This window comes from Schistocerca gregaria, chromosome 9 (genome assembly GCF_023897955.1).
Source record: "Schistocerca gregaria isolate iqSchGreg1 chromosome 9, iqSchGreg1.2, whole genome shotgun sequence".
Classification (NCBI taxonomy): domain Eukaryota; kingdom Metazoa; phylum Arthropoda; class Insecta; order Orthoptera; family Acrididae; genus Schistocerca; species Schistocerca gregaria.
In genome coordinates this window covers 163,154,242-163,181,656 of record NC_064928.1, presented here as the reverse complement: position 1 = coordinate 163,181,656, position 27,415 = coordinate 163,154,242, and the positions used below count along the sequence as shown (strand labels likewise).

Genomic DNA, 27,415 nt, shown 5'->3' with positions numbered 1-27,415 from the left:
ATATAAACATAATATGAGGTGGCAAAAGCCATGGGATAGTGATGTGCACATACACAGATGGTGGATGGCAGTATCTTACACAAGGTGTAAAAGGGCAGTGCATCAGCAGAGCAGTCATTTGTCCTTGGGGATGGTCTGGTTGTTATCTTAATCATTTCTTAGATTACTGAAAAACTGTTTGTGGAATCTTACGGGGTATATTTTGGTAGGACAACACTCTCACCATGTGTTTTTGAATGGGAAAAATACTACCACTTCCAGCACAATTTCAGCAAGAATTATTTTTTTGGTAGCTGCTGAAAGATTACACAGTGCAGATCTAGTTTGTCTAGGGAGTTTTCATAGTTTTGTCTGCAAAATAATCTTTCCAATATCAAGCATGGCTTTGGGTTTTCTGCTGTTTAAAATAAACTCCACTGGATCTGAAACACTTCCAGCTAAAAATAATATTTATTCATACTTTTTGTTAGGAACTACACCATTTTCAATATCGACATTGATAATTTAAATCCATTATACTACACTTGTCACAAAAACATGTCCGTCTACCCTGAAGACTGAAAAAGAAGTGCAGGCAAGCCAACATGTACCCAGAAGTTGCAGACATTCACATTTCCTAGTTTCTTTGGTCTACTGACCGATAAACTCCTTTAACATCTTAAACAAGTTCATTACTTATCATAAACATAGAATTAACTCCTATATGATCACTGATGTTCCAAAAGATTTCTGTTCAACAATACTATTCTCTCATGAACCTTGTAGATTATGTGATGGATATCAAGATTAATGGGTGAAATAAGCCAACATAAAGCATGCCGAATAAAAATGGTTATTCATGGTGAGCATGATGTAAAACAAAAGCACACTTGTATATACAAGAAAGTGTAGTCTATTAACTATAGAACATATTTTATATGTATTATGGTCTATTTAAGTGAATGAGCAAGATTTCAAAAATTATGAGATTTGGGTAACATGTATTGTCTCCTGACAGCATCATCAAAATAACATCCCTCATTTATCAAGTTTACATTTTTTGCATTTCATTAAACAGTGTAAGTTACTTAAACAAGCATACTGGAATCATGAAATCTAGTCTTATGACAGAATTAAGTGACAGTCAGTCTAGATACAACATTATTTTGCATGAGATATGTTACATGGCTTAGTATGGTGAATGCTATTTGTTCCTGTGAGTATATCTCAAATCATTTCGTTTTTCCAGTAAAATTCTTTCCAGATAAAGGCATGTTTGTAGACTCAATTTGTCCTTTTCTCAACATACGGCTTCAAATAAACAACATTCCTAAGACCAAACAGTTTTCTTGATGTTGGATATACTAATCTGTACGCACTTGGGTGAGAGTTCTCACTAATCTCAAATGGCCCAATATAAATATCAAAAAACTTCTTGAGTTCTGCTGTTAGTAACTTTGATCGTTCATGGGATTTCACTAAGACATGGTCGCCTACTCTGAATGTGGTAACCTTTATTTTCCTATCATGTCTGTTTTTCCTAGCTTCACCTAGTTTCTTCATGGCTTTCTTTACAATCTCTTCATGTTCTTTCATTGATATTAAGCCACATTGTGGAAAGTCTATTAATTCAGGAATAAGATTCGCTGGTCTGTGATGAAACATTATTTCGTATGGTGCAAATCCAGTAGAGCTATGTTGCAAGCTGTTCATGATGTCCTCAAAGTTGTTTACACGGTTGGACCAACTAGGGTGATTGTGACTACAATATATCCTGCAAAGTCTCCCTGTTTCTCTCATGTACCTCCTGCTGGGTTTGAAGATGGGTTGTACACAGGTATCAAGATGTTTTTTGTGTTAGTTTTTTTCCATGAATACTGTCCAGTTTTTTGAAACCAATTGTGAACCGTTATCAGATAGTATGGCTTTAGGTTCCCCTATGCTCTTGAAGTAATCTCTCTCAATCTTTACTTGTAGCTTTTCAAACAGCATAAAATTTAATTAATCTGGAAAATACATCAACCGCGATGAATATAAAACAATGATCACCTTTGCTTTTAGGAAAAGGACCGTAAAAGTCTACAGCTACTAAATCTAATGGCTTATCTGGAATAATGTTCTGCATTTCTCCCTGACATGTTCTGATACTTACTTTTACTCTTTAATATTTGTTGCATGTTGATGTTTCATTCCTCACTGTCTTTACCATGTTATAAAAGTAGATGTATTCTCATAACTTTTGTACACATTTCTGTATTACACAGTGACCATAACTTTCATGGGTGTAATTTATTAACTTGGCTGCCTCACACTTAGGCCAACATAGCTTCCAATTGTCAGAGGCCACATCTGTTCCTCTAAAGTGTGTTCCCTTAAAGGTCTTATATTATTTGTCAAGTTTATCATACCCTCTTTTGCCTAAACAGTCCTTAACTAATTTCCAATTAGTATCGTTATTTTGTCCCCTTCTGATGTTATGAGCTTTTCATCTTGGATTCCCTTTTTCTTCCTCTTGATCAAAGATTTCCTCATCTCCTCCTCCTGGTAACCTGGATAAACCATCAGCTACTACATTTTCTGACCCCTTAATATACTCCATTTCACAGTGAAACTGTTGCATGAACATTGTCCATGTGGTTAATCTATTATGATATAGTCTGCACTGCTGTAAATAACTTAAAGCTTTGTGGTCTGAATAAACTTTTATCTTGTGTCATAATAGGTATGTTTTAAATTTTGTAAATGCCCAGTGTACTGCGAGTAATTCTTTTTCTGTGGCTGTGTTAGTTCTCTCATGTTTAAGTAACATTTTACTGGCAAATGCAATAGTACAATGAAGATATTTTTTCCATTCACAACTTTCTCCTCAAATAGTTATGTTCCTAGTCCATAATCATTACTGTCAGTGTGAAGACAAAATGACAAACTAAAATCTGATCTGTGTAAAAGATTGTACTTACAAAGTTCATTCTTAATGTTCTTGAATGCTTTCTGACACTCTTTAGACCAATTCCATGTAGCATTTTTTCTAAGTAAGTTGCTCAAACATGTTACATTAAGGCACTGTCCATTTATATATTTTCGATATAATCCACAGATTCCATAGAAAGATTTAAATTGTTTTCAGTTTCTAGGAGATAGAAAGTTTACTATAGATTTTATTTTCTCAGGGTCTGCACTTATTCCTTCCTTAGTAATGACATGACCTAAAAATTTGAGTTCTCACACACTAAATTTACATTTTTCTAGTTTTAATGTCATTCCCCCTCTTCTGAGTTTTTCACACACCTTTTTCAATAACTTCAGATGATCCTCCCAACTTTGATTTGACAGTAATATATCATCTACGTAAATGGTTAATTCTGACACAACTTCTTGGCCAAGTACATAGTCTAGTGCTCATAAATTCTGTGACTGATGAGTTTAACCCGAGACACTACACAATATTTGTAACATCTTCCATAGTATAAGAAAGTAGTGTATTTTCTAGAGTTAATGACAAGAGGTACTTGATGAAAACCTGAAGTTAGGTCAAGGCTTGAGATAATTTGGAAATTTTTAAATTTATATAACAACCTATCGATGTTCTCTGGGTGGCCAGTTTTTCTGTATAAACATTTGTTTAACTGTCTGGAACCTAGCACTAAACTGACTTGTCCATTAGGTTTATTTACAATTCCCAAGGGATTGTTATTGTGGCTTATACTCCTCTCAATGATTTCACACACTTCCATATTTTGTAATTCTTTCTCCACTGCTACCCTTTCCGAGATTGGAATACTATACGCTTTTGTAAAGAAAGGTTCATGGACTTCAACTGCAAAGTACATTGGTATCCAAGTACTTTACCTGGTATGTTGCTGAATACATCATTACATTCTCACAAAAATAATTTAAAATCTTGTTTTTGGTTATCAGTTAGTTGTGTAGCGTTGGCTACTTTTTCATTTAACAAATTTTCAAACTCTATCTCATCTGTATCAAAAGGAGTTTATAAGGTCAGTAGACCAAAGAAGATAGGAAGCGGGAATGTCTGCAATTTCCAGGCACATGTTGGCTTGCCCGCCACTTCTTTTTCAGTTTTGAAGGTAGACGGATGTGTCTTTGTGACAAGTGTAGTATAATGGATTTAGATTATCAATGTTGATAGTGAAAATGTACGAATAAATATTATTTTTAGCTGAAAGTTTTTCAGATTCAGTGGAGTTTATTTTAAACAGAAGAAAACCCAAAGCCATGCTTGATATTGGAAAGATTATTTTGCAGACAAAACTATAAAAATCCCTAGACACACAAGATCAGCAGTGTGTAATCTTTCAGCAGTTACTAAAAAAAATAAAATAATTCTTGCTGAAATTGTGCTGGAGCTGGTCGTATTATTCCCATTCAGAAACACGTGGTGAGAGTGTTGTCCTACCACAATATACCATGTAATATTCCACACACAATTATTCAGTTATCTAAGTAACGAGTAAGATACCAACCAGTACAATATGGTGGCGACATCCAGGATTATTGAAAAAGTTATCGAAATAAATTACAACTGAGATTGCAAAGAAAAACAGAATTCGTACTGGAGCAATAATACTGGCACAATAAGTCAAGAAAGAAGAAAAAAGTGTAAAGTGTTGTACAACAAAAAAGCAATATTCATATAATCTCTGACAGTTGATTGCATTACAGGTGACACTCGTGAAAATGTTTCTGACATGATTATGGCTGCAAAGTGAGAATTAGGTGACTGGGATGGTAGTTGGAGTTAGATGCGTGGGACATTCCATTTTGGAAATTGTTAGGGAATTCGATAGAGAGAGAGCGACAGTGTCAAGAGTATGCCGAGAATATGAAACTTCAATCTTTGCCTCTCTCCATGGACAATGCATTGGCTGATGGCCTGCACTTAATGACTGCCATCAGCGGCTTTTGCATAGACTTATCAGTGCTGACAGACAAGCAGCACCATGTGAAATAACCATAGAAGACAGTGTGGGACATACAACAAATGTATCTATTTGGACAGTGTGGGAAAATTTGGTGTTAATGGGCTATGGCAGCAGATGACAGTCCCTTTACTAACAGCATGAAATGACCTGCAACGCTTCTTCTGGGCTTGTGGCCGTATTGGTTTGATCCTAAATGACTGGCAAACTGTGGCCTAGTCAGGTGGGTCCCATTTCAGATGGTAAGAGATGATGGTAGGGGTTGAGTATGGTGCAGAGCGCATGAAGTCATGGACCCAGATTATCAACAAGGCACTCTGCAAGCTGATGGTGGCTCCATAATGATATGGACTGTGTTTACATGAAATGGGCTGGGTGCTCTTGTCCAAGTGAACCAATCATTGACTGGAAACGGTTATGTTCGGCTACTTGGAGACCATTTGCTGCCATTCAGTGATGAAATTTTTATGGATGACACAGCACCATTCCACAATGATGTGCAGTTGGTTTGAAGAACATTCTGGACAACTTAAGCAGATGAGTTGACCACCAATGATCCCCGACATGAATTCCATCAAACATTTAAGGTACATAATTGAGAGGTTAGTTTGTGTACAAAAACCAGCAATGGCAACCCTTATGCAATTATGGATGGCCATGGAGGCACAATAGCTCTGTATTTCTACAGGGGACATCCAACGGCTTGTTGAGTCCATGCCACGTCGAGTTGCTGCATTGCGCTGGGCAAAAGGAGGTCCGACAGGATATTAAGAGGTATCTCGTGACTGTTATCACGTCAGCATACAATGACAGTAGAAAATTTGTCAGGGCATTTTAAATTGTAAAATGGTAGAATTTCTTGCAGACTGTGTAAATAGAACTGATTGACTAACGGCGTTATTACTGTTGTCTGCGCTGATGAAAATGTTATGTTGTAAGTATATATGATCACTTTTAAATGTTTATGGTATGTCCATAGAAATTTAGTTGTTCAATATTGTATTGTATTTACTGTGCAAAAATGAGTAAAAAGACCAATGAAGAGTACAGCAAAAAACACAACACAAAAAGGTATATCTTCTAGAACTATTGCTTGGCACATTCATTCTGAAGATAATTACCATTTCTTTCCTTACATCTTTAGCCTCTTCCCTTTACAGTACACTCCAATTGTTTAGCTTCTCCTTCTACTTTTAGTTCTCCTTTTATCATCTCCCCTTTTCATATTTTTCGTTTCTATTCCCCCATCACTTGTCATGTAACTGTGCCCCCATAAAAGTCACCCAGACATGAAGCCTGGCTGCCATAACCTGGCTATATTATCTAATCAGTTGGACAAAATACAGCAACAGCTCTGAGAGACCATGCACTGTTGAAAGTTTTACAAAAAAAAGGGGGGGGGGCTGTGTAACAATTTCAGAATTCCCTTCTGAGAGATTATTTCACCAGACCACCAGCACTTGACTGTAGTGTTAAAGCTGTTGCCTGGTGTCTGTATTTGTGCATGGAAGACAAACTGCCTTGAGCACATCATTTGACAACACTTGACATTTCCTTCTGACAAAGTTGCTTCAATGTAGTTTGAAGATGTGGCGTATTGTCTTTCATTGTTTCCTTCACCTCTGCTTGAAGTATTATCCCCTCATGATTTTCAGCAGCTTGCTGGTCTCATCATAAAAGATATATTTGCCTATGATAATAAAGCTTTCTTTGAACTTTTAACTTGGAATAAAGGTAACAGGTTTATTTGTTGACGTCAGTAGATGTAAGCGTTTATGCTCCTCTCCTTACTGATACTGCAGGGAATTTTCAAATTCGTTATCTCACCAGTCCACCAAATTTTTTACATTCTTCTGTAGCACCACATTCCATATGCTTCAGTTCTCTTCTTTTCTAATTTTCCCACAGTCCATGATTCATATACATAAAGTCCTGTGCTACAGACCTGTATTTTCATAAATTTCTTACACTGATTAAGGCCAATGTTTGGTACTAATAGACTTCTTTTGATCAGGAGTGCTCTCTTCGCCTGTGGTAGTCTGCCTTTTGTCCACCTTGTTTCATCCCTCTGGTTTTATTTTGGTATTGAAGTAGCAGAATTCCTTCACTTCATTGACTTTTTGGTCTCCATTTTAAATTAAGAGTACGACTGATCTCATTTCTGCTACTTCTCATTACTTTTGTCTTTCTTCAGTTTACTCTGTACTCATATTGTTCGTTCCATTCAACAGTTCTTGTACTTCTTACTCTCTTTCAACGAGTGTAGCAATGTCATTTGCAAATCTTACTGTTGATATCCTTTCAGCCTGATTTTTAATCCTTGTTGTGACCCTTTCCTCTCTACATCTACCTCTATACTCTGCAGACCACTGTGTGGTGCATGACAGAGGGCGAAAAAGTATTTTACATAGTGAGATTGATGTGTGCTCATTGCTACTGGAAACAGGTGCCGTACGTGCCACCGCAGCTTAGTAACGAAGGCCGATGGTTCAATAATGTCAGTTAGAGTGCTGTCAAAGACTATGCCCAGTATCCAGATTAGCTGTCTGCATACCAGCTCAGCCACCATTGCTCCCAGATCCTTCTGTATAGGTGTTTGGATGCCCAGCAGAATGATGGGTAGAGTTTCCTTCCAGTGCTGTGAATTGTAACAAATGTTCTTATGCCTTCACATGATGAAATCATTCCATATTATGTAGTTCCAATCCTCTCTGTGCCCAACAGTGCAGCAAAAGCCTTGAACAGACAAGGGTCAAACTGTCCATCCCGAACTACACTGAACTGCAAAGGTACTCTGAAACAGGTGATCTATCCGTGAATAGAGGATGCAGCAGCCACCATGTCTGCTGTGATATCTGCCACTGTGTAAATCTATCAATTATCAATATGTTGCCAGTTACTTGATGTAAATACTATGTTCCATATTTTTTGTAAGGTGGACAGCCTTCCCAGATGCGAACTTCGACTGTTTAGTACTGTGTAGCATGGTGAACAAAGCACCATTTTCTATGGTGTAACATTTAATTCATGTCCATGTGAAACAATGTTAAACCAACTTTAGTTGTTGTTGATTATTTCAGTGTGTTATTTGCTGGACTGAATTTTTTGTCTACATGTACAGTATACATTTATACTGATACAATGCTTGTTCACTACTATGATCATAGCTGTAATTATTTTTGTATCTGCATTTCTTAGACTGATGCAAATGATAGAAGGTGGTTGGAGTGTTTCTCTGTAATTTTGCCAGAAAGTTTGTTGTACCCATTCTCTTGTCTTGTTGTGTGTTCTGGTGGTTATCAGTCCGAAGACTGGTTTGATGCAGCCCTCTATGCTAGTCTATCCTGTACAAGCCTCTTCATCTCTGCATAATTCCTGCAACTTACATGCATCGCAACCTGATTATTCTGTGCATGCCTTAGTCTCCCTCTGCACTTGTTTGCTCATTAATTCCCTCCATTACCAAAATGACGTCACCTTGCTATTTCTGGATGCATCCTATCAGACTAGCCCTTGTGTTACTCAAGTTGTGTCACAAATTACTTTTTTTCTGCAATTTTGTTCATTGTGACCTGTTCTTTATTCAATTTACTCATCTAATTATCACCATTCTTGTGTAGCACTTAGTCTCGAATACACTTCTTGTCCAAACTGTTTATTGACCATGTTTTGTTGCTCCTCCAGACAAATACTTTCAGAGAAGACTTCCTAATACTTAAAATTATATTAGACATCAACAGATTCTTCATTGTAAGAAGTCTTTTTCCCATTGTAGTGAGTCTAAATTTTACACTGAGGTGGTATAAGACATGGGATACTTAAGAGGATCATGTCGGATCTCCTTTTGCCCAGTGTAGTGCAGCAGGGACTCGACAAATTACTGGACATTGGTTGCAGAGATATTGAGCCATGCTACCTCTGGACTTGTCCATAATTGTGAAAGTGTCGCCAGTGCAGGATTTTGTGCATGAACTAATCTCTTAATTATGCTAAAAAAATGTTCAATGAGATTCATGTTCGGAAATCTGAGTGGCCAAATAAATTGCTCAAATTGTCTAGAATGTTCCTCAAGCCCATTTAGTACGATTGTGGCCCAGTGACGTGGAACATTGTCATCTGTAAAAATTCCATTGTTGTTTGGGAATGTGAAGTCCATGAATAGCTGTAAATGGTCTCCAAATAGCCAAACATAACCATTTTTAGTCAATGATCAGCACAGGTGAACCAGAGGATCCAGGCCATTCAATGTAAACACAGCCCACACCATTATGGAGTCACCATCAGCTTGCACAGCGTTTTAACAACTAGGGTCCATAGCTTTGTGGAGTCTGTGCCACACCCAAACTCTAACATCACCTCTTACCAATTGAAATTGGGATTCGTGTGATCAGGCCACAGTTTTCCAGATCTATAGGGTTCAAACTATGTGGTTATGAGGCCAAGAGAGGCACTGTAGGCAATGTTGTACTATTAGCAAAGGCACTCATGTTAGTTGTCTGCTGCCATAGCCCACAACACCAAATTTCACCATGCAGTCATAATAGATGTGTTTGGCTTATGTATGACATTGATTTCTGTGGTTATTTTGTGCAGTGTTGCTTGTCTGTTGGCACTGACAACTCTGCACAAATGCTGCTCTCAGTCTTTATGTAAGGTCATCAGTCACAGTGTTGTCCATTGTGAGAGTTAATGCCTGAAATTTAATATTCTCAGCGCATTCTTGATACTTTGGTTCTCAGAATATTGAATTCCCATATTGGAATGTCTGAATTCCTGAAATGGAATGTCCCACGTGTCTAGCTCTAACTACCATTCTGAATTCAAAATCTGTTAATTCCCGTTGTGTGGCCATTATGACATCGGAAACCTTTTCACATGACTGATCTGAATACAAATGACAGCTCTACCATTGCACTGCCTTTTATACCTTCTCTGTATGATATTACCGCTGTATATACACTCCTGGAAATGGAAAAAAGAACACATTGACACCGGTGTGTCAGACCCACCATACTTGCTCCGGACACTGCGAGAGGGCTGTACAAGCAATGATCACACGCACGGCACAGCGGACACACCAGGAACCGCGGTGTTGGCCGTCGAATGGCGCTAGCTGCGCAGCATTTGTGCACCGCCGCCGTCAGTGTCAGCCAGTTTGCCGTGGCATACGGAGCTCCATCGCACTCTTTAACACTGGTAGCATGCCGCGACAGCGTGAACGTGAACTGTATGTGCAGTTGACAGACTTTGAGCGAGGGCGTATTGTGGGCATGCGGGAGGACGGGTGGACGTACCGCCGAATTGCTCAACACGTGGGGTGTGAGGTCTCCACAGTACATCGATGTTGTCGCCAGTGGACGGCGGAAGGTGCACGTGCCCGTCGACCTGGGACCGGACCGCAGCGACGCACGGATGCACGCCAAGACCGTAGGATCCTACGCAGTGCTGTAGGGGACCACACTGACACTTCCCAGCAAATTAGGGACACTGTTGCTCCAGGGGTATCGGCGAGGACCATTCGCAACCGTCTCCATGAAGCTGGGCTACGGTCCCGCACACCGTTAGGCCGGCTTCCGCTCACGCCCCAACATCGTGTAGCCCGCCTCCAGTGGTGTCGCGACAGGCGTGAATGGAGGGACGAATGGAGACGTATCGTCTTCAGCGATGAGAGTCGCTTCTGCCTTGGTGCCAATGATGGTCGTATGCGTGTTTGGCGCCGTGCAGGTGAACGCCACAATCAGGACTGCATACGACAGAGGCACACAGGGCCAACACCCGGCATCATGGTGTGGGGAGCGATCTCCTACACTGGCCATACACGTCTGGTGATCGTCGAGGGGACACTGAATAGTGCACGGTACATCCAAACAGTCATCGAACCCATCGTTCTACCATTCCTAGACCGGCAAGGGAACTTGCTGTTCCAACAGGACAATGCACGTCCGCATGTACCCCGTGCCACCCAATGTGCTCCAGAAGGTGTAAGTCAACTACCCTGGCCAGCAAGACCTCCGGATCTGTCCCCCATTGAGCATATTTGGGACTGGATGAAGCGTCGTCTCACGCGATCTGCACGTCCAGCACGAACGCTGGTCCAACTGAGGCGCCAGGTGGAAATGGCATGGCAAGCCGTTCCACAGAACCACATGCAGCATCTCTACGATCGTCTCCATGGGAGAATAGCAGCATGCATTGCTGCGAGAGATGGATATACACTGTACTAGTGCCGACATTGTACATGCTCTGTTGCCTGTGTCTATGTGCCTGTGGTTCTGTCAGTGTGATCATGTGATGTATCTGACCCCAGGAATGTGTCAATAAAGTTTCCCCTTCCTGGGACAATGAATTCACGGTGTTCTTATTTCAATTTCCAGGAGTGTATATGTGCATATCAATATCCCATGACTTTTGTCACCTACATCTACATATATACTCTGCTTTCCATCAAACTGTGTATAGCGGAGAGCACTATTTGTGCCAAAGTTGTTATAACCCCCCCCCCCCCTCCCCTGCGCCCCTGTGCCATTCATGGATCACATGACACCATCAGTTACTTTGCTGACAAAGAGCAAAACGCATATTCCACTTTGTGTATCTCATTTGCTGATACAATTCCCTGAGTGTCAACTAATTTATTTTCACTATATTCCCTTATCTGTGTTTCATTTCTCTTCCCTGATAAAGCATGTTTTAAAACTGTTCCAGGAATGTTCATCTTCAGAAGAATTTCTCGAGCATAGTGTATTCCATGTTGAGAAAACGGAGGATGGGGAAGGTGATGAAGCAGTGAGCGAGGATGACTTCGAGGTGAGTTGTGTTCCCCGTGGTCCCTGCACTCTGTTGTTTTGCTGACAGCTGTGTACAGCAGTGAAGGTCAAGCTTTATATTAACCTATGGGTGGGAGGGTGCTTTTTACACATGTGTGTATGCAGGATGCACTTTGTACATGTACAAAGAGTAGCTGTTTTTATCTTATGAAGATAAATTGTTTTATCATACCTAGGTAAATGTGTATGAGCAAAGTCTCAGTTTATTCTTTGTTTAATGATACAATGATAAAATAAACTTACAGTAAACTAAACTTTTCATTATCTCTCTCTGTTGCCGAATACAACTGTTACCCCACAGTAATGACCCACTCGAAGCATTCAACAGCACAGTTGCATCAGATCGCTGTTGACTGCTTAGTTGATTACTCACTATCCTGCAGATAACTGCCTTGTTGTGGGATCATGTTGCTAGCTCAGAATCTGGGTAATTTTCTAGCCTGGATCATTTTCTGCACATTGAGTGAAATCTTCACCATTGTACTCTGTCTGAAACAGTGTTCACCAGGCCCTTCCAATAACTTGCAAATGTGTTATAATTTGGGACAAGGATAAGTGGTTGAAGTAGACTCCTCACAGTTTCCACACCATAAACACAGGTGTGAGTGTTTCGATTGGGTGAAAGTGATCTGAGGCAAGTTTGTGAAGTACAGGGTCTTCTAGAGGCATAAAGCTTGCTCTCACATGAACAGTTTTGCTGGAGCAGCCTGTGTGAGCTCTTGAGCCATGAGATGACCTTTCCAAGTTATGCTTCTGCCAGTGGGTTCTGAGATGGAGAGCTAAAGATCTGTAGTTTACAGAATTTTATTTACAGACTAGAGGATTCAGTTGGCTGATGTTCTGCCACAGATTTCACTAGCAAAATACATGTCTTGAATTAAAATGTTTTATTCAGTGTAATTGAAATGTATCATCTATATTATCCATTAATGCCCAAAATTATTTTTTGTTTTTGATTTTGATAAGATTAAGACAAATAAGTTCTTTTAAGGGTAGCAGCATGCATTGATGTCTAAACTGGTAATTTTTAAATTTTTACATTGTTTTATTTCATGTATGATAAAAATACAATGAGCATTAACATTTACAGTTCAATAGCACAATGTAATTTTTTTATATAGAAAGAAATGTTAGACCTAATTTTATTCATATAAACTGACACATTACTGTTTTTCCAATTTACAATTCTGTGGTTAATAGTATAGGAAAATAAAAACAAACATGACAAAGTCCAACATCACATTACATCAGTGATTTGTTCTGCATTTTGCACAATGTTTATGTGCAAAAAAAAAAAAAAAAAACAATAATCTGGGTGAAGACCAACATTACATTTTGTGCAATGAAATTTTGTGCATTTTCCACAATTTTTACATCTTCTCTGATTTAAAATTCTGTCTATGAAGTGTCCAATGTTGTCGCTGTGGGTGTCTTTTCGTACACCTTTTGTGGATTTTCGCATGGGCCTTTGAGGTTTATCCATTACTGGTGATGCCAGTAGGGATGGTACAACACTTCATCTGAACAACAAACTTACATTAGTCACTTTTCTACAGAGTATCCACATTTTTGAGGCTACCGTGATGGTCAGAATCTAACAAGAGGCCAGTACCATTTCTCGGAGCAGATCCTGGTTCTATACGGGACCTCTCAGTTTGTCGAAAAGATCAACACCTCCTCCCTCTGGTGTAGAGTTGTACGAAGGTTGGTTGAGGCCTGGTTACATGTTTCCATTCTACTTTACTACATCACTTGCAGGTCCCTTTGGTAAGACCATCACTGATTTGCAGATTTGTTGCTAATGTCACTAGGCTGTTGCGATGCCATCTTAGCTGTGTGAGGTGTTCGTCTTGAAGAACATAAGATCCACAAGATTCCTTTTTTAAATTTTCCATAGGTACTTTCTCAATCCTGTCTCTCTGGGTAGTGTCAGTGCAGTATAATTCATGCTTGCATAGTTGTTACAAGAGCAGTAGAAAGTTGTAATAGTTGTCAACAAAGAAAACAGAACTAGGAAGAAGAAAACCTAGGCAAAAATTTTCTTTAATTGAAGTTCCCAATCTTTTTCCTTCTCCCCTGTCACCAGTGCCATAGTAAGGACTGAACTTCACAACATAGCTCTCAGATGTTGCAAGGCACCATAACTTGTAACCATAGTGAATGGATTTTCCCCTTATGAATTGTTTCATCCTGTTATGACCATAGTAATGTTCCATGGATTTATTGAAAGAGAACGAATGTTCTAGTGGCTGAACAAGTTGCAGAAACATGATGTTGAGGTGTTTCAAAAGTGGATCAATTATGTAAGCTTTATTATTTGGATCAATAGTTGTGTTATCGTTGAAATGCATAAACTGATGGATTTATTCAAACATGTTTTTACTGAGTGAATTACTAAAAGATAAATGCAAGTATCTGCCTTGCCTCCAAATACATTCTTTTAAAAGAGACTAGATTGTTACCAGAAAGAGTAAGAATTGCAAAATATTTCTATAGCTCATCAACTAATGGTTGAAATTCTAAGTAACCTTTCTAGGCAGCATATTTCACTGTCTCTTTCCAAATGTACTCCATAAATTCTTCCATATCTGCATGCGTCATATGAGACTGCTTCATTTTAATCACAAGAAAAGGTTCTGGTCTGTTACCGGAGTAATCTACTCGACTGCCAACATTAATGCTTTTCAGTCCCTTTGATATTCACTTAGTATTGTTTTATATTACTTTTATAGTTCTTCTGTGTTCTTATCTCTTTTGTTGCTTTCTGTCATAGGCTGCACAATGACATCGTTTCTGTTTCCTTCTGAAGTGGCTTTTTCTTCCATTGGCTCCAAATGAGCTCCTTTACCAATGTCACTGTAACTAACAATTCTTACATTGTTACTAGAGCATCATCACACTCAGAATAATTTCTGTTAAGTGATAGAAGGTAGACTAAATCAAGATCATCTGCTTGTTCTATTTCACTGCAGATACTATTTTTATTGCTGAGATTCTCAAATAGTTTTAGAATCTCTCCCACATCACACAGATTGATGGGATTATACTAGTATTTATTTGATCTGTCAATAAAGTATACTACATAACAATCTAGCAAAATGACCTCAAGAAATATCTGCATCTATTATTTTCCTCTAAAAGTGAAAAAAAAGAAATGTTTCCTAAATTGCACATATCAAAAAAAAGTTTTGTGTCACCCCAGTTGGGCAGAACTCCTGAAGATAGACATTGACTGTGGGTATCGTATCGCAGATACAGTCCCTTTGACTGTCCAGAGATATCACTAAACCTGCCCAAAGATGTAAACAACCAAGCATTAGCAGCCCCTATTTGACATAGTGGTCCAACAGCCAATCAGATCCACTCATTCCACCAGGAAGGAGGTACACAGCTCATGCTGTCTGTAGTTCAACCATGCCTAGACGGTCAATACCACGGTTTGATCATGTCTGCATTGTTAATTTGTGCCAGGAAGGGCTCTCCACAAGGCAAGTGTCCAGCTGTCCTGGGGTGAACCAAATCGATGTTGCTCAGACATGGAGAAGGTACAGAGACAGGAACAGTCCATGACATGCCTCACTCAGGCCGCCCGAGGGCTACTACAGATCATGGCTGGGAGGAACCCTGAAAGAAATGCCATCATGTTTGAATAATGCTTTTCCTGCAGCCACAGGACATCATGGTATGACTGAAACTGTGTGCAATAGGCTTCATGATCCGCAACTTCACTCTCAACGTCCATGGCGAGGTTCCTCTTTGGAATCACAACACTATGCAGTGCTGTATAGATGGGCCCAAAAACATGGCGAATGGACCACTAATGATTGACATCATGTTCTCTTCACCAGTGTGTGTTGCATATGCTTTCAAGACAATTGTTGGAGATGTGTTTCGAGGCAACCAGGTCAGGCTGAATGCTTTAGGCATACTGTCCAGTGATTGCAGCAAGGTGGAGGTTCCCTGCTGTTTTGGGTTGGCATTATGTGGGGCCGATGTATGCCACTGGTGGCCATGGAAGGTGCCAAATGGCTATACGATGCATGAATGCCATCCTCCGGCTGATAGTGCAACCTTATTGGCAGCATATTGGTGAGGCATTTGTCTTCATGGATGACAGTTAATGCCCCCAACGTGCACATCTTGTGAATGACTTCCTTCATTGCTCAACTAGAGGGACCAGCACGTTCTCCAGACGTGAACCCTATCAAACATGCCTGGGATAGATTGAAAAGGGCTGTTTATGGACAATGTGACTCACCAACCACTCTGAGGGATCTATGCCGAATTGCCGTTTAAGAGTGGGACAACTTGAACCAACAGTGCCTTGATGAACTTGTAGATAGTATATCATAACAAATACAGGTATGCATTAATGCAAGAGGATGTGCTATTGGGTATTAAGAGGTACTGGTGTGTGCAGCAATCTGGACCACCACCTGTGTAGATCTCGCTGTATGGGGATGCAACATGCAGTGGGTGGTTTTCATGAGCACTTAAAAGGGCAAAAATGATGATTATGTTGAAATCTATTCCAATTTTCTGTACAGGTTTCGGACTCTTGCAACAGAGGTGATGCAAAACTTTTTTTGATGTGTGTGCTTTTAAAAGTAGTGATTGTTTCTCATTGTATGAGATATCACACAACAAAGTATTAACCTATTACTTCGGCCTATATACAGATTTTACAAGCAGATATATCTTCATGCTTAGTTGTCATTCTGATCTAATAATAAAAACATAGGTCAAACATTTATATCAATACAAATTCTATGTAGCACATTACCTTACCAGTTAAGAGTAGCAGTACAAGGAAATGGTTAATGGTGCAATAATGGTATTTTTGTGTCACTGAAAACTACCATTGTTGCGGAGCGGCACCCACTGGTTGTATGCACAAATAATTGTAAGCAGTGTACACCATTCCATATAGTGGTAAAAATACAAAATAAAACCACGTGTGCAATGTACATGATATGATATACATTTGGCATTCATGGGCTAATGTAATTAGATAACAAAGAACAAAATTAAGAAAAGTGGGTCTCTTAAATCTAAATAATTCACTCATTATGCATGCAGTTACAATATATGAAATATGTAACAACTCAACAATCTGCATTTGAAATCTCTAAACAATACCAAGCTATGATGCAGTAAGCTTGCTCATATGTTAATGTGTAAGTCAAATGCCACAGATTAATAAAATAATTTGCTATGAATGAAATGCACATTATTTAATAAATCAGTAGAATATACTTATACATTGTGTACCTTCATAAACACAGCAACATCATTGAAATCCCACAAATGAATATGGAATAAATCATTTTATTTAGGAAGTTACATGGAATGCTGCCAAATGAACATGTGTACAAATCATAATTTGTTGTATCAGTGTTGAATTAATAGATAAATAATTTATTCAGTATGCATGCAATTACCATACAAAGAATATATCAGAAACCGAACACAATCAAAAATTGAAATGTCAAAAAATGCCAAGCTACAACACAATGAGGTTACTCACGTACTGATGCAAAAGTCAGTATTGAGAGTTGCTAAGGGGCTAAACATTCAGGGTTATATGTTTGTTATGTGATAAATAAAAAATATATAAGTAAATGTACTAATTACAAAACAAAAAGAAATTATGGATTTTGACAACAGTTCCACCTACCAGGTTCAGCTATAGCTAAGAAACATCCAGGTGACCCCCCCCCCCCCACACACACACACAAAAAACCCTCATCAAAAACAATCAACCCATGTAGGATAAGAAGAATTATGAAAACACACCCCCACTTTGCCCCCACCCCCCTCCATGCACGCGCACACATACACGCACGCGCGCACACACACACACACACACACACACACACACACACACACACACACACACACACACTGGAATTTTATATGTATATATTATGGGGTATGCCCCCCCCCCCTCCTCTCCCAAAAAAGGAACTATTTTTTAAAAAGCTATATATTTTCAAATTACTTACAAAACAACCTTATACCCTTCAAAATACTCTCCATTACAACCATTACATGAGTCCCACTGGTGCTTCCATTGTTTAAAACTTTTTTTCGACATCTTTTGAAATGGCGGACAGTTGCTCCCTCATTTCTTCTTGACTTCTTCAAAGTTGTCAAATCGGTGTCTATTCATGCCCCTTTTCATGCATGGAAGTAAGAAAATATTGCACGGAGCCAGGTCAGTTGAGTAAGGTGCATGAGACAGTGGAACCATGTCATTTTTAACCAAAAACTGTCTAACACAAATGGCTGTGTGTGCAGGTTCATTATTGTGGTGAAAGAACCAGTCTTCTCTCTGCCATAAATTGAGTCTGTTTTGATGAATACTGCTGCGCAATCTTCTTAAAACTTCCAAATGAAGAGTTTGATTGATGGTCTGACCTGAAGAAACAAACTCTGAATGAACTATGCCTTTGGCATCCAAAAAACAGATCGGCATTGTTTTGATGTTTGATTTGAAATGACAACATTGTTTTTGAGGGGGTGATGATGACTGTAGCTCTGTTTCTGTGCCGTAACCATAGCACCATGATTCATCACCTTTGACAGAAAATCTGGATCAGTTGAAGCTGTTGTTTCAAAGCACATCATGTTTCAACTCTATGTTCCTTTTGAGAACCTGAGGAATAAACTTGGCAGCAACCCTTTTCAATCTCAAATATTCCATTAAAATTTGCTGAACCAAGTGCCAAGATAACCCAGTAATCTCTGACAGTTGATCAGTTGTCTGTGAGCACAAGGTCTCGAATTTTTTCTGTATTTTCATTCATTTGGACAGTTGATGGATTTCCAGAATGAGGTTTGCCATCAATCGACATGTCACCATTTTTAAATGGAGCAAACGACTTGTAAACTTTAGTTTTTCCCATAGCGTCATTGTGGTAAACTGTTTTCAATATCAAAACAGTTTCAACAACATTTCTACTAACTATAAAACAAAATTTCACAGCTGCATATTGTTCACTTCAACTTTTCATGATAAAATGAAACAAGAACAAAACAGCACTAGCAAAATCAATCTCCTGCAGATGAACAGAACAAGCCAGGTCAACAACACAGGTGGCACTGAGCTGGCAATAGGTTGTGCTATACATGCCTAGTGGCAGAAATGCATGCTACGCAAGCTTCACTCATGGCAATGCTATTTTAGGTGTTTTTTTTTTTTTACCCCCTCTTATCTGAGAGAAGGGTCATACTGATTAAGATGATAAATTACTCACAGTAACCATGGGGGACTGTAATGCATGTCTCTGAGAGGTCATGGAAGCAAGGCATCAGGTTTGTTTTAATATCAATGTTTGGGCAGGAGTGGTGGCTTACATACTCAGAAGACCAAGCACATTACTGGGCAAATTACCATATTTTATGGACTATCAGATGCTACAGACTATAAGACACACCTAATTTTCAAGCAATTTTTTAAATACAATTTTTACCATTTTATTATTAGACTGCAAAGCCAGACAAAAAATTCTTAGTTTATAAAACTGAGTTGACCTTTAGAATCTGTGAAAATCTTCATCAGAACTTTTGTCTTCTTCTTCTTCTTCTTCTTCTTCATTATTGTCCTCTTCATATATAAGATGGCCTTCACTGCCATTAAGAGCATTACTTATGCCGCATTTCTTAAAAGATTTATCAATAATGTCTTCTCTCTTTGTGAAGTAAGTCCTCCCAGAATAACAGCAAGCTCTGTATTTCCCTGTCCCAATTTCTATTTCACAGAACTTTTCAGCGAGTACTAAACTGATCTCACCCAAGAAGAGAGCTCTTCTTCAATAAAGCACTTTTTCTTCTCTCCTGTGTTATGTTAACCCATAATTTCATATCAGCCTTGTCCATTGAACCCTTGTCATGTGTTTGAACGCCAACACCTGGTGATGTTTCAGGGCATTTTTGCATTGTCTTGCACTTGAAAATGATCACTGGATTAAGTTTTGTACCATCAGCACCACATGAAAAGACAACAGTGTAGAGCATTTTTTCATGTCCACTTGTTGTTGTAGTTTACTTTTAGCACATTTCGTGACAATAGCTCTGTTAACCAACATATCAAATATCAGAGGAATTTTGTCCATATTTGGTGTTTGGCGTAGTTCCACACTTTCTCTTCATGCTCTTGTGGCATTTTGAGTGAGATTTTAGTTTTGGTTCTCTTGCTAAGCCCATGATGCTTCATAAACCTGTAGCATCAAGCAACTCCACCCTTAAGGTCTGTTAAGTTCCACTTTGGCACTAGTTTATGACCATATATTTGAATCATTTTTGTATTAATTCCAATGCCATTTTGATGGTGTCCTTGAAACTATTCCATTACATCATCTTTGTGTTGGCCATTTTGCACTCAGTCCTCTATTTGCACATTTAGTTTTCCCTGATTTTTTTTTTATTTTTTTCATTTCTTGTTTACTAAACCACCAATCATGAATAGTTTTTTCTGTTTGTTGAGGGACAAAATTCCGCTCAGCTGCTCTGTTTCCATGTGTTGTTCTGCATAAGCTATTACTTTCAATTTGTAGATGGCATCATATAAATATCTCTCTTTTCCTTCCATTATGAAACTACCTACTAACAAAAGCATTGTACTGTTACTGATAACACAAATCACTTTCAATTCAAGTTCACTGGCGCTGTAGACTGTAATGACAGATCACAGGCTAGACAGTTTGACCCTGGGTAAGATTAGTTTGTTATGGAGAATTGTGAGACCATGTGAAGCAGTACTTGACCCTACAGCTTGTCACAGAAGATTGGCTAAAGGAAGGCAACCTTTCATTTGACAACATTGTAGAACATATTGATTGCTACTTACCCTAGAGATAACACACTAAGTTGCACATAGGCACAGTTAAGAGACTTTCACATAAGCTGTCAGCCACAGTCTGCTTCAGAAAACACACACGATTCATTCACACAAGCAAGCACACCTCAAGCATACATGACTGTAAACTCCAGCAGCTTGGACCAGAATGCAGCTATCATGTGGGAAAGAAGCAGCAATCTGGAGGAGGTGGGGAAGAGAGAGGAGGAGAAAGGAATACTGTATAGTGGAGTTTGCAGGGACTAGAATGCCAACAGGTGCACTGTCAGGAGGTTTAGAGGCAAGGACATGGGCAAAACGGAGTGAAAAAGGAATGGAGAGGGTTTGATGGGTGGGTGCATTGGTAGAGGGCAACGAACAGAGGTGGGATATGAGAATGGGGAGGAAGTGATAGGACAGAGGGGGTGGAAACTGTTTATCAGAAGGTGTAGGGTCAGTATGTTACCGTAGGTTGAGACGGGGCCTTTATGGGAGTGTAGAATGTGTTGGAAGGGTAACTCCCATCTGCACAGTTCAGAAAAGCTGCTGGTGGAGGGGAGGATCCAGATTGCTTGATTAGTGAAGCAGCCATTGAAACAATGCATGTTATGTTCAGCCTCATGTTGTGCCACAGGATGGTCTATTTTGCTCTTGGCCACGGCTTGGTGAACAGTTGGTCGGTAGCCATATCAATGTAAAAAGCTGTGAAATAGTTGCAGCAGAGATGGTAAATTACATGGTTGCTTTCACAGGTGGCCCAGGCCCTGATGGGGTAGGATAAACCTGTGACAGGAATGGAGTAGGATGTTCAGTGTGGATGGACTGGGCAGGTCTTGTACCTGGGTCCTTGACAGGCATATGATCCTTGTGGCAAGGGGTTGGGACTGAGAGTGACATAGGGGTGGACTATGTGTTGTGGAGGTTGGGTGGTCAATGGAACACCATTTTAGGAGGGGTGGGAAGGATGTCATTATGATAGGTAATAAAGTAATTTGTGGCAGGATCTTGCAGGTAGTCAAATGACTGGGGGTGTGAGAGGAAATGGTATGGGAAATCTGTTTGCGGGCTACGTATAGGGGATGGTGCCTGTCTGTGAAGGCTTTGGTGAGACCCTCAGCCTACAGGACAAGGGAATTCACTGCAGATACTTCGTCCTGACATGACCAGGCTGTATGAGAGGGATTTTTTTTTTAAATGCAGGTACTATTGGTGGATGGCAGGTTTAATGAGGACAGGTGTGGGTGGAGCCATCAGAGAGGAGGTGGTTAACATGTAGGAGGATGGCACACTTTATTGAGAACTAACAAGTAAAGCTGAGACAGAAGGTGTTGAGATTGTGAGGAAATGAAGATATGTTGTCACGGTGCTCAGTCCAGACCACGAAGATATCATCAATGAACCTGAATCAGGCTACAGATTTGACGTTTTGGGAGGCTAGGAAGGTCTGCTCTAGATTTCCCTTAAAGATGTTGCCATAGGAGAGTGCCATGTTGGTGCCCATGGCTGTACTGTAGATTTGTTTGTATACCTTTCTTTCAAAGGTGAAGTAGTTGTATGTTAGGATAAAGTTAGTAAGTTGTATGAGTAATGAGGTAGTTGGTTTGGAGTCTGAAGGGCATTGGGAAAGGTAGTGTTCAATAGCAGTAAGACCATGGGCACGAGGGTGGCATCAACAGTGAGGTGCCGTTGATGTGAGAGGCTAGATTACAGTCAATTAGTTGGCGATGTTGGTCAATGATGGCTGAAATTCTTTCAGTGATTTCACAAATACCAGCCAGCATGGGGCATCCAGGTTGGCTGGGTTTGTGGATTTCAGGGAGCATGTAAAAGGTGTGCATGTGCATGTATGTGCTCAGACAGAGTGTAGTAATTGGTGGAGCCCTTCTGCCAATTCATCACTGTGATTCGTAGCAACAGTGGTGGAACCTTTGTCTGCATGTCTGCATGTAGGATGATTAGTTCAGAATTAGTTTTGAGGCTGTGTAGGGTTGTTGTTTTCCTGTTGAATGATTGGCGTTCTGAGGAAGGGACCTGGGGAAGGATGGTGAGGCTTAGTTGGAGGTAAGGAGTTCCTGGAAGGTGACCAGTGGGTTGTTAGGTCAGAGGAAGGTAGGAAGAGGTTCATGGTTGGATGGTGGTATGAACTGGGAGAGGCAGGGTTCAGTGTTGGGATCAGGTTGGCTTTGATCAGAGAGATTGGCAGCAAACGCGTTTCCATTGAAGGGATCGGAAGAAAGGAAAGGTCTTTGGCAAGTCTACCATGGTTAAATTTGGGTGTAGGGCTAAAGGCAAGAACTTTGGAAAGAACTGAAACATCTATGGAGCTGAAGGTTTTGTTGGAAAGGATATTAAGTGCTACGGAAATGTTTTGGCTCTGGATTTGTTGGTGTTTTAGTAGGGAGTTTTGGGGGATGTGGCAAGTTGAAAAGGTTGGCCAGGGAGGGTTTAGGTACTATGAGGGGTGGACAAGGAGGAATGCGGTGGTTAGGATATGGTCTGGAAAGTGGTGCCCCTAGGTGGCAGTAGGATGCCAGGAGGTTGAAAACTTGTGGAAACAGTGTATGGAATGCTCCTCAAGGTGCTGGAAAACAGCAAAGGGACTCAGTTTCAGATATGTGATTCATGGGGCAGATATTCCACAGTAGTAGTATCTTGCAGAGGGAGCAGAGGCAGTTCGGGGGTGCCTGTGCCATGGATGTTTTTTCGCAGTATCAGGTTGTTACAGGCCAGGGAAAACAGCCATGTCATTTACCAGCCTCATGCAATCATTGCACAACTTTTTATAATGGTATGAATACCAAACAGGTGTCCACCAGCATGAACAGCCACTGCCAGACTGTGACCGAAAGCAAAGTAGACCACCCTGTGTCTCGACATGAGGCTGAACATAATGTGTGATTTTAGTGGCTGCTTCACTATCCAAGCCATCTGGATCCTCCCCTCCACCACCAGCTTTTCTGAACTGTGCAGATGTGAGTTATCCTTCCCCATTCTCACCTCCCACCCTTTTTGTTTGCCACCCTCTGTCAATGCATCCACCCATCTTTCCCCAGTCATTTGCTTCTTCACTCTGTTTTCAACACCTCCATGCCCCACAACCCCCTGATACTGCCCCTATCGCCATTCTTGTCCCTTCACTCTGTCATGCAGTGCTTCTCTCTTCCTCTGCCTGTATGCTGCTATCCCTTCCCTTTCCCCACACCTTCCAGATTGTTGCTTCCATCCCATGTGATAGTTGCTTTCTGGCCTGAGCTACCAGAGTTGGCAGTCATGTATGCGTTTGGTGTGCTTGCTTGTGTGAATGAATTGTGTGTCTTTATCAAATCACCTGGGGCCTTGATACCTAGTTGTGGGTACTCCTGTTATACAAATTTCCAAAACTATGTGCAAATACAAAGGTCATTCAATAATTAAAAAGACAAATTGATCTGTAGAAAATCCTTTTATTTTTACAAAACAATACTTTTTCTAATTTTCAACATAATCCCCTTGCACAATTATGCACTTGTTCCAGTGGGCTACAAACTTTTTTATTCAAGCTGCAAAGAATTCTTTATCATGATGTTTGAACCAATTTCCCACAAACTCTTTCACGTCCTCACTGTCCAAGAACCTTATCCCACATAATGCCTCCTTCAGTACACCAAACAAATTGAAATCGCTAGGTACTAAATCATGACTGTAAGGGGATGAGACAGTACTTCCCAGCCCATTTTGTCAATGGTTTCTTATGTTAGTTGAGGAGTATGTGAACGTGTGTTGTCTTGCTGGAGAATCACACTTCTCCTCTGAGACCCATGACGTCTCTCTCTTTCATATGTAGCTTCACCTTGTTTAAAAGCAAATTCGAGTAGTATTGGCTGTTCATTGTAGTGCTCTTTGAGATAATCACAAAAAACTAGACCTCCAGCATCCCAAAATACCATCAACATGACTTTTTAGGCTGATGCTTTGGTTTTGAATTTTTTCTTGACAGGTGAGTTGCACTTCCACTACATGCTTTGTCTTTTCGATTCTGGCTCATAATAGTCAAACCAAGTTTCATCAAAAGTTAAAAATTTTGTTAAGCAAGTGCTCACCTTCTCTTTCATAACATACCTTTGGCTCTGTGCACACTCTCAGCCTTGTTTCCTTTTGTAGCCATGTCAACTCCTTTGGGACCCATCTTGGATGTTTTGTGGTACTTCAGCTTCTTACAGATAATGTTATGAACTGTACCAGTATTAACTCTAACGTTGTCAACTATCATTTACACAGTCACAGGGCAATCTGCACAAGTAATGTCATAAGTTCGACTTTCAAGTGAGGGAGTTGCAACTGCAACTGGTTGGCCAGAATGGTGTTCGTCAGTCACTGAGTCGAGTCGTGACCATTTTTGAACAGCTTTACCCATTTGTAAAAAATTGTAAAATTCATACAATCTCCACCATAAACTTTAGACATTCTACAGTATATATTCACTGGTTTCTCACCTTCAGTAAGTAAAAATCGAATAGCAGAACTTTGTTCAACTAATGTGCATGTTTCAAGTGGACTAGCCATCTTGAAATGTATTTTTGAGGTTATAAACAAACCAATGTTGATTAGGTCTCATTGCAGTAATGTGAACTTAAAATGATAAAAGTACCAAGCTTGGCCTACTAACAGTTTTTCCCCAGATCAATTTGTCTCTTTAATTATTGAATGACCCTCATATGAAGAAACAAACTTTGATTTCAGTGTAGAATCTGAAGAAATATCAATAAATTACTCTCCTTCTTCAGTGGTAAATGTAAATGAAAATTTTGCACTCAGAGGATCTTTGATCCATTTGTTCTGGAAAGTACTTCATAGAGTAATCCCCGAGTTCAGTTAAATAATCCACAATTGCAGACTTAAGTTCTTCAATGAACTGAAAGCCATTGTCCTTTAAAACTGTGAGAAGAGCAGGAAAAACATAATGTATAATCATATAAATTTTCTTTCACAATTTCCCCCCCCCCCCCCCCCCCCCAAAGGCGTAATTGTTGTCTGATAGTTGCAGAATGTTGGTCCCATTGTCTTGAAGGGAGAGATTTAGTGACTTGAAGTTTTCAAAGTTGTGACAAAGACATGCCAGCTTCAAAACAAAGTTACTGTCTATGAACTTCTTGGGGCTCAAATGTTTTGTCTAGAACAAGATAAAAGTAAAGTTAATTCCTGAGTTCATACATCCTTTTTGGGACATTCCCATGTGAAAGGCAGTGAGAATTACTGTATTAAATTAGAGAATGCACAGCCTCCAAATCAATGCCCCTTTGTTGAAAACATCTTGACTAAGTGGTCAGCATTTTATGAAGCTACTAGGCATTGTGGTTTCTGATTGAAGAGCTTCGTGAACGACAGGTTCATGCTGTTTTGGTGCCAATAGTTCTCACTGATTAAGATGTGTCCAAATAGCAGCCCCTTTATGGATCAGAGCAAGCAATCCACTACAACAGACAGCCATACTGTGACCTCCATCTGTACACACACCTATACAGTTATTCCAATTAATGTTGGTTTCATTCATAAAAGAGTGCAGTATTTCAAAGAGGCCTGTTTCAGTTGTTCGAAGAGTTATTCTCTTGTAGAAAAGATCGTCATGAAATTTGTTATCATGTACAAACTGCATGTAAAATATTACATGCCCATAATTGAAGCTGCTTGTAGCTTAATTCAGCTGAATAGCAATATCACATATACCTTTGAGTTTGGAACCAATGGATCATTAATTTCATCTTTAGATGAGTAATAGTGTAGTCTCTCAAAGGCACACTTACAGATTGCTTGGTAGCTGATCTACCTATCGTAATGGAATCCATGTCCAAATAATCACTTCCATTATGCTGTGAGGTTTCTTGCTCTTTATGTGACAGGCCACTTTGTAATATTAAAAAGAGCTTTTGTAGGAACCATAGCTTGTTTAATGAAAGTTTTTTGTGTGCTGTCATTTCTTTTAATTTTTGGGAAAAGTGTTCTCATCATTTGTTTACCAAACTACTGGGATTTGAGTCCAAATGTTTCATTTTATTAGAAAGCATCGTTTCAGCAGCTAGGACCTTTAAACAAATGGCACACTGTGGTCGTACTTCATTTCCAACAGTAGTCAACATAGAACCAAATATTTAGTGAGTGTCATCATACTTCCTGCGTTGTCATCTATTTATATCTGTAGAACTGCACAATACATTTGAAATATAATGTTTTGTAGTTACATTTAAAAATTTGTACATGCTGACTGAGAAACACAAATTGAGGAAGACAGTGAAAAACAACAGTTAAGAACAGTGTATATTCAACAAAACTAGCCATCAAACTGTTACTGAATAAAAAACACATGAATCATATAGTAAGATTCAACTGCCATCTACCTTGCTACCATGGTAACAACACTTACTTGCTGGCCCAGTAGGTGTATCTACTAGCACTCAGGTTATTCCTTTACTCAGAAAGCAAATAAACCAAATTATTATTTTTGTGAAACCTCATGACACCACTACTGTAATGCCTGAGGAAGCTGTGATGCACAGTTTGAAAACCCCTGGTCTATCTGGAACTATAGCTAGCAGTATCCTATTCTTGAACACTAGTGATGTCTACGACTTGAGCCTAAAATTACATTTTTTGATTGAAAATTATGTATCAGTCACATGTCTATTTTCAAGTAGAAGGTTTCATACATAAGAACATGGAAAAAAATTTAAACATTCTCTGTCATGCACAAATATTTATGATGACGAGTTTTACATAAAGCTAACAGTCAAAGGTGATAAATGCTGCCGAGTGAAATGAGTTATATAATGCTGAGCACAGCTGAAGAAGAAATAATT

The 27,415-nt window shown here is 39.6% G+C and overlaps 1 protein-coding gene across 1 annotated transcript in view; it reads left to right on the top strand.

The window, feature by feature from the left end:
• Positions 1 to 27,415, top strand: part of LOC126291562 (uncharacterized) — a 194,908-nt gene that overhangs the window by 110,669 nt on the left and 56,824 nt on the right. The window contains exon 7 of the mRNA XM_049985078.1: positions 11,625 to 11,726. Within this exon, the coding sequence (XP_049841035.1) occupies positions 11,625 to 11,726 (102 nt within the window). The remainder of the gene's footprint in view (positions 1 to 11,624; positions 11,727 to 27,415) is intronic.